Source organism: Raphanus sativus, unplaced genomic scaffold (assembly GCF_000801105.2).
Source record: "Raphanus sativus cultivar WK10039 unplaced genomic scaffold, ASM80110v3 Scaffold3453, whole genome shotgun sequence".
Classification (NCBI taxonomy): Eukaryota; Viridiplantae; Streptophyta; class Magnoliopsida; order Brassicales; family Brassicaceae; genus Raphanus; species Raphanus sativus.
The window spans coordinates 1,412-10,137 of NW_026618759.1; the positions used below are offsets into that span (position 1 = coordinate 1,412).

The window sequence follows — 8,726 nt, forward strand, 5'->3', positions numbered from 1 at the left end:
TACCAAAAAGAACTTTTTGAATTTCTTCAGCTGTTACCTCAGCAACCAGATTCCTACAGTCTTCTTCAGAACATCTGCAATCAAATAGACTCTGCAACTCTTCCACCGTAGAACCAGTAAACGTATCAGGAGTTTGATTTAAAAAATCAGAAAAGAATCTCACTGCCTCCTCTTTGATGTCTGATTGCTTTGTAACTTTATTCCCATTTGGACACCGGATCTCTCTAATTGTGTTCTGAGCTTGTCGAGACTTGATAGCATTATGATAAGTTTTGTTGTTCTGATCTCCCACATCAAGCCAATGCAGTTTCGACCTTTGCTTGAGAAAGTCCTCCTCCAAACCAGCAATATGAATCCACTTCTCATATGCCTCAGCCTTCATACGAACATTATCAGAACTCGGACTAGTCAATGTACACTTTTGCTTCAAACATAAGATATCATGAGCTTCTTTTGCTCGCTTTGTCAGATTTCCAAGCTTTATTCTACCAAGTTCTCTAATCAGAGGCTTTAGATTCTTCAACTTCTTCGAAAACCTGAACATGGCAGAAGTAGAATGATAAAGTCTTTGCGTTGAATCCCAGAACTCCTTTACCATTGGAATAAAACCTTCCAAACTCGCCATTGCATTCACATACTTAAAAGGCTTTTTTTATTTTCTCCAAGGGAGGGAAGATCTGAACTTTACATCTCACATGGTCAGAACTACCACCTCCTTCAAAAACTGAATAAGCATTCGGAAATCTTTGCAACGCCTCTTCATTCATCAAAACACGATCCAGCTTCTTGCAAATCACCCCATCCACACGCTTGTTGCACCAGGTAAAGGTAGGCCCTTGAAACCCCATATCTGAGAAATTACAATGCAAAACCATACTTTGGAAATCCCTCATACCACTTGGCAAGCTACTCAGATTTTCAAACCCCGAACTTTCTTCAACATCTAGAATTTCATTAAAATCACCCACCACAATCCACGCCTTATTTTGAAATAAACCAGAGTCTTTGTGATGGCATATATCTTCCCAAAGCCTCTTACTCTCCTCCACCATGTTGCTTGCATAAACACTTGTGAAGAAAAATTCTTCATGATCCACCAAACCCACTGAAACTGTTATAAACTGATCCGATTTGCAGACTGGAGTCAGTCTAACTTCATCACGCCAAACCAACCAAATTCTTCCCCCTCTACTGTACTCATAGTTCGTCATATGAGACCACCCATCAAAAACCTTGTTTAGAATACCCTCTGCCTTACTTTCTTTCGCTCTTGTCTCCAAAATGCACCCAAAATTCATATTGTTTCTTCTCACCCAATCTTTTACTTCTGAATGTTTTAAATATTTGTTGAAACCACGAACATTCCAGAAGAAGCTTGTCATGATTAATGCTTACGTCGAAGAGCCCTAGTGCCTTTCCCTAGATTTTCATCCGGATCTCTAGGCTTTCGACCTCTTCTCTTCCCCACTTTAACCTCTTCTCTAACCTGTTGCATCACATTATCATCATCTTGCAACTCACTTTCTGATACTTCGAGCTCCTCCAAATTTTCACTTGCTTCCTTTACTATAGAAGATGTTCCTATAGCAACAATTTCCCCTTCTTCTTCTTCAACATCCACACTTAACACCGAGTATTTTGATGCTGGTATCACAACCTCCTCAATTCGCGAAGCAGATGTAACCAATCTTCCTGACTTTCCTGGAGATACCAGTGACCAATCATCCCTCTGATTTCCCAATCCCACTTCATCCTCTTTTGACTCTGTTACCACAATAGTAGGCTTCATCTTCCTGCCTCTTAACTCTCTGTTCACTACCCTCAGAACTTCCTCCTCCTGATTCTTTCCTTACAGTTTCCTTCCTCATAGAGTTTCCATTAGGTAATGGTGATCCAGTACCTTCCTTCCGCTTCCTTTCCTTCCCCTTAGCTGCACAAACAGATTCACTGTGTCCCCATTTCTCGCAAAACTTGCATCTTGCTGGTAACCAAGGGTAATAGTAGGCAGTAGTAAAACTTTTCCCTTCTTTTGTGAATGTTATATGCTTCTGTAAAGCCTTTGAAAACATCCACATTCACAAAAACTTTTGCTACCTCCAGGTTGGTACAAGCTATGGTCTCTGGATGGAGCTTCACCGGAACACCCACAGTACTTGTGATAAAATTTAATCCTTCCCATGAATACATATGGAGAGAAACTTTCTCCACATGAACCCACATTGGTATTGCTTCCTCCTCCTGTTTCTCTTCCTCAGAGCTCGGGGACCATTTTGAAACAATCATAGGGACTCCCGCAATGTTCCACATACCACAACGAAAGATCTTTTCTCTCGCCCTCTGACTCGAAACTTTGAAGCGCATCGTGGTTGGATTCACCTCATACACCTCAACCTTTGTAGTAGAATCACCATACTTCCAGATATTGTTTAGTACCATATGGACTTTAGCTACATGAGGAGCCAAATCGAGAAACTTCCCCACCACAAAATCCTCCCAAAGCGGAGTCGAGTTCTTGATGATCTCATCCGGAATCTTAACCGTGTGTATACCATCTTGATTCGAAATATCCACTTCATACTTCTTCAAAACCTTCTTTTTCTCAGCTATTTTTGACCAGAGACATGTTTCCCTCTCTTCGATTCAATCTGAGGCACCTGAACCTTCCCCAAATCCCGATCGATATCCACCATCGCATCACTAACCTTCCCCAAATCCCGAACAATACCCACCATCGCATCGCTAACCATCGCATCGCTAACCACCTCTTCGCTAACCTCTTCCTGAACTCTATCAACCCTCATCGGAGATTTTCCGAGATCCGGCGGCTCCTCTGAAGCCATTGGAACGAGAACCTGATCGATCAACTTTATTGCCGAAAAATCGCCTTTCAGAGAGAATATCAAAACGGTGCGTTTTCGATTCCGTTATTGTAGTTGTATTTATGTACATTCAATAAATAATAAAAGAATTATTCTACCAAATGAATGCTCATTTATGGTTTTGTTACTTTGTATGATCTTTAGCTTATTGTTTTATTAGTTGAAAGTGGTAAGCAAGGAAATTAAATCTAAATCCAAACCCATAATTGAATGGAGTTTAAAGGTTTAGGTATTTTAGATATTGAATACTTAATTGAACTTAGTGTTTCTGTGTTTGAGAAGTTCAAATGTTTTTGAGAAGTTCAAATGTTTTATATAGTTTTGGTAAGAGTTAATTCGATAATTATATTTTTTAAATATTTGAATAGTTTTTCCAAAACATTAGATAATTTTGGATACTTTGAGAGCGGATGTAACCTGAAAGAAACTGAACCATAGCAAATCTGGAAAAATAAAATATATTTTGAACCAAATTAATAAAACCTAAATTGTGACCTGAAGTTATGAGTCTTATTACAGTATGAACAAAAGCGTCGGCAATTAAAAAAGAAAATTCAAATTATGAATAAAATAAAATTTCGGCAGTTATGTCGTTCGCCTAACCACCCACCATGAATAAGAAAACGATCGCTCTGTAGTTCCTGTCGCGCCCCATCTGAGGCAGAGCAATGGACGATCCGATTCTATATCCATACGATCTTCTCTTCAGAGCTCTCGCGCTCATCCCAATTCGTCACTACCTCTACGCTCTCTTCACTCTCTGGACCGTCTTCTTCTACAATTTCCTCGAGTTTCACTTCATTGGTGATACGTTTCTTCACTATTTCAAATGCCCCCGCGTCAATCTCATCTTCCATCCAGATTCTCCTCTTTACCACGGTCTTGTCTCTCGCTGCCGCATTCTTCACGGCCGGTGATATTCGATCTTTTTTTATTTTTAATTTGGGATATTCGATGTCAGAATATTAATTTGAGCTTTTCTTTAAAGATATGTGGCGACTCCGTGGTTAGCGAGTCCTCATCTTCAGACTTGTTTCCTTAACTTCAACGGATTGCCTCCTGTTTTCACCTACACAAGGTACTTACTGATTCCCATCTTTTTAGCTTATCCTTAAGCGTTTTGGATAGCTTATTGGAAGGTCTCTTTGTCCTCCTCCCTGTATCAGGCAGCTCTTTCGCGCTTCTGATGGTGGAACAATTGCATTGGACTGGCTCACCAACTCTCATGGTAGTACAATTTTAGTGACTGAAAACGTTAAAATTTTGTTATACCATCTTTGTTTTGATTCATGCAGTTCTTGATGGGGACCTTCACAATCAGAAAGAGATCACAAAACAAGACACAACTCCTATCGCTGTCGTGGTTCCAGGGTTAACTAGTGATTCTTCTTCTGCCGTAAGTCTTTTTTTCTCTAGGACTGTGCTTTATACAAATTAAGTTATAATATGACTTGCATTGATGATCCTGCAGTACCTAAAGCATCTTGCCTACAACACTGCAAAATCAGGTTGGAATGTTGTTATTAGCAATCACAGAGGACTCGGTGGTGTTTCTGTTACTGTGAGTTCTCTAGCTTGTGTTTTTTTTTGTTTCAAATGTATACATGTTCTTTTTTTTAATATATTGTGAATGCTTGCAGTCAGATCGCTTCTACAATGCTGGATGGACAGAGGATATACGGGTAGTTATTCGTTATCTTCAACAGGAGTACCCATTGGCTCCTCTCTTTGCTATTGGAACTAGCATTGGTGCTAATATTCTGGTACTCAATCTGGAATACAAATTTTAGTTTCCTATGTATGTTTCTAGTACTATTCTTCGTTTTGAGTTACGTCGAAAGTGCTATGATTTTTCCTGTCTTTTATATTGTTGAGTTGGCGGCAACCTAGGCTACATTCAAACAGAGAAGTTAATGAACCTAAAAGAGTAGCTTGCCTTATTTTAGGTTTTTGAATACAATGGTATGTACGACAAGGTTCATCTAATAAACCTGAATGTTCCAGGTTAAATACCTTGGGGAAGAGGGTGAGAAGACTCCTCTTAGGGGCGCTGTAGCTATTTGTTCTCCATGGGACCTCTTGGTGAGATATTTTATATTGATTTCAACATCGCCGTGGGTCTTCACTTGTCTCTAATAGCACATTGTGCTTCCTTTTCCTTTTCCTTTGCCTCCATCCAATAAGATTGGTGACAGGTTTATCTGCCGGACATTCAAACAAAAGTTGTACGACAGAGCTCTCACCATCGGACTTCAAGGTTATGCAAAATTGTATGTCCACCTATTTTGTCAACTTTTTAAGTTTGTAATATGGGTTGAGGGAAGAAATTTCAGATAAATATCAAGATTTCAGTTATAACTCTAGTTTCATTTGCAGGCATGAACCTCAGTATTCACGGCTTGCTAATTGGGAAGGCATAAAAAAGGTTAGTAGTGCAACCATAGATCCATAAACTATACAGAGTCTTCTTCTTGGTAGATATGCACCCAAAGAAGCAGCGTTTTTCAGAATATATGTAACTGAAACTTGCATTTTCTTTCGCGTCTAACATTGTCTGTTGTTTGTTTCGCAACTTCATTGCTTCATCAGTCACGTTCCATCCGAGATTTTGACAATCATGCTACCTGTCATGTTGGGAAATTTGAGGTTATTTTAACTTATGATGTTAGTTTTTCTCCAGTATTGATGTTCTTCATAATATTAAGTGCACCTTAACGCAGACTGTGGATACGTATTACCGAAAATCTAGCAGTACCCAATACGTAGGAAACGTGGCGGTGCCACTACTATGTATCAGTGCTCTAGATGATCCGTTATGTACAAAGGAAGCTATTCCTTGGGAGGAATGCCGGTAAAATAATAGTTTGTGTATCTCTTGAAATCTTCAATCCTATTACAGATACAGTATTGACATGAAGTTACTTTGGAAAAGGGCAAACAAAAACATTGTCTTGGCGACAACAAATCACGGGGGACATCTAGCGTTCTTCGAAGGACTAACTGCATCTAGCTTGTGGTCGGTATCTCTCTGAGATTCATTCTTACAAATTGTAAGAACAGGTTAATGCTTCTTGTGTTTTTTTATAGGTGGGTTAGGGCCACCAATGAGTTTCTTGGCGCCCTTAGCTGCAGTCGTCATATGCATGTACAGAAAGTAAGTTTCTCTCTGTTGGAATAGCAATTCTAGATTACACAACCGTCCAGTCTATTCTTTATTTCTTAAGATTATCAAACAGAAAGTCACCAATTAAATTTTGTGCAGGTTCAAGAGAGTAGAAGCTCAGAATCAGGGAAGCAAGAGGAGCCTTCGATAAACCAAGGCCCGTACCTAAATACTGGAGAAGACGGGTTGGTGGCAGCAGTCAAGTACGAACAAAACACCAATTCCACTGCGTCATCATCAGAAGAAGCAACGCAACTATTGAACCAGACCGGACCGCAGCATAAGGACACTGTAACAAGAAGCTTTAACAAGCTGTGCCGGCAGACAAAAGGATCCGTATGGTTGATTGGTTACATAGGCGTTGTAACGAGGCAATTCCTATGATACCCTCATATCTCATAATCCAATCTCCCAAGGACACACTCTATTTTCTTTTATTAATCGATTTATTTTTAATACCAAAAATTAGATGTTTACCAATTTACCCTGGACTCATTTAACCTAATCTAAAAACAGAAGTTGCCGACACTTTGTTTCTTATTTTCTTTCTCTCTTCTTTTCTTCCTTCTCCTCTCTCTCTTCTCTGCGATTTTTCTCTTCTCTCTTTTCTTTCTTTTTTGTCTTCTTTTTCATAGATCTGAATGTCAAAAGATGAATCGCATTCACGGTGCCTCAGTCTGATGTAACATCGACGGAGCTTGTATCCATGGCGGCTCAACCGGCAAAAATGATGAAGAAGGTCACGAAATTAGAGAAAAAAGATTGAAAATCTGGGTTTCAATTTACGATTCTTCTTATTCTGTATTTTTGATTTAAGATTCCTATTGTTGTTCTGGATCTAGGGATTCCGAGTTATTAAATCGAATTCTGGATTTTATCTGTTTTTATGCATTCTTATTGTTCTGATTTATGATTCTTATTGTTCTCATTCTCCTTTGCTAAGTATATTTAGTGTTTTTATTCATTTCATTTTCAGATCCAGATTTAGTACAATTTGGTATTACATAGTAATACGTAGTATAACCGGTAGAACATAGGAGAACTTAGTATAACTAACTCATCGTGGTACTTAGTAGTATTCAATATTACTCGGTATTACCTGTATAACTATCTAGAACTTAGTATAACTACACTTAATAATACTCAGTAGAACTTACTTAGTAATACTCAGTAGAACTGCACTTAGTAATACTTAGTAGAATTTGGTATAACTGCACTTAGTAATATTCAGTAGAACTAAACATCAGTATTACCCAGTATAACTTGGTATAACTGCATTCAGTAATATTCAGTAGAACTAAACATCAGTACTACCCCGTACGAAATAACTCAGTACAACTAAATAAAATTATACCATATAATATAGTATTTGAAATTTGAAATTTAAAATCGCAAAAAAATTGAAAATTTGAAAATTTGAAAATTTGAAATTTGAATTTTCTTAATTAAAAAAAAAGAAATTTGAAAATCGAAAAGGGCAAAATCGGGTTTCTATGTTTCATTAAAACAAAAAGGGTATAGGAGATTTGAGAGGCACATAGAAGATTGCGTCATCACAGATAGGGGCACTGGAAAAGTTGGCTCCGTTGTAACAGGTTTCCCCTTAGTTGGGATGCTCATAAACTACCTCTTCCGTAAGAAGCAAAAACCTACAACGTCCAACTTCTGAAGTTATTTCTTTTCTCCACTCAAATTGTTTCATTCATAGATTCTTTCTATGTCTCGTAATTGTTAGTTATTGATATGCTAGTAACAATATCCTGCACCCTCATTTTCTTGCATATGTACCCAGAGGAAAAGGAGGGCTTGGAAAATCTGTGTAGAAGAAGACTCCTTATAATTATATCATAAATATATATTTATTAGACTCCTTATAATTTATCATAAATATATATTTATTAATTTCTTTGGCTTGTCAATTTTTAATTTTAAATCATGTTAAATTTAAATTATATAAATATTTTTTATTTTTGTTATATTTATGGTTACGATTATCTTAATATATATAAATATATATTTAAAATTTTATAAATTGTAGGGTTTTTTAAAACATATTAAAATAATAAATTAATTTTTAAAAAAAAATTTATAACAGGAGTATATTTTCTTGTCCAAACAAAGTCATATTTTATTAAGTTAATGGTGCTTCACGTTGTCCGTGATATTAGTAATATTGTGATCTAATGGTAAGGACAGATCGTTTTCTACATCAAGGTTGCGAGTTCCAACCTTGGTAGAAAGAACTACTTCACGATGTCTTTGAACATCCACACGAATATGAACCCTTATTTTCGGTCCATTTGCAAATCCAGTTTGCAAGCCTGCCGTGGATCGCAAGAAATAAAAATAAATTTATGGTTTTTTTTTCTCATACCAGTTAATAAATCAAATCATAATTCAAACACTTAATTAACAGTTAGATTAGAGTTCATTGGCTGATGCTGATTTTATCTATGTAATAGGTGTGGTGATGTGGAGGGACCTGAAGTTGAATATCCCACATCTCTACATCAAGTTAGCAATGAATTTTGAGAATCTTCGAAGGTACATGTGGGGTGGGGTCTTCACTTCTTTGATTTCCTGCTGGGTTCTATTGATAAAACAAGGAACAAACTAGAGCAGCAGGACGGGTATCTAGTGGAGGAACAAGCTATATCTATTTTTAGAGATATATGCGGGGAAAA

The 8,726-nt window shown here is 37.4% G+C and overlaps 2 protein-coding genes across 2 annotated transcripts; one reads left to right on the top strand and one right to left on the bottom strand.

Annotated features, from left to right (window-relative positions):
* Positions 1–1,384: 1,384 nt before the first annotated feature.
* LOC108820185 (uncharacterized) lies at positions 1,385–2,840 on the bottom strand. Its single transcript, XM_057001275.1, has 4 exons — positions 2,703–2,840; positions 2,095–2,589; positions 1,772–2,048; positions 1,385–1,701 (listed from the first exon to the last, which is right to left on the bottom strand). Exons 1-4 carry the CDS (start codon positions 2,838–2,840, stop codon positions 1,385–1,387), a joined length of 1,227 nt encoding a protein of 408 aa, XP_056857255.1.
* Positions 2,841–3,442: 602 nt separating this feature from the next.
* Positions 3,443–7,860, top strand: LOC108819149 (uncharacterized). The gene is made up of 15 exons (XM_057001276.1): positions 3,443–3,792; positions 3,868–3,957; positions 4,046–4,107; positions 4,175–4,275; positions 4,351–4,440; positions 4,520–4,642; positions 4,884–4,961; positions 5,064–5,149; positions 5,256–5,304; positions 5,469–5,525; positions 5,600–5,730; positions 5,812–5,895; positions 5,967–6,033; positions 6,142–6,412; positions 7,638–7,860. Exons 1-15 carry the CDS (start codon positions 3,548–3,550, stop codon positions 7,709–7,711), a joined length of 1,608 nt encoding a protein of 535 aa, XP_056857256.1. The 5' UTR covers positions 3,443–3,547; the 3' UTR covers positions 7,712–7,860.
* Positions 7,861–8,726: the final 866 nt, after the last annotated feature.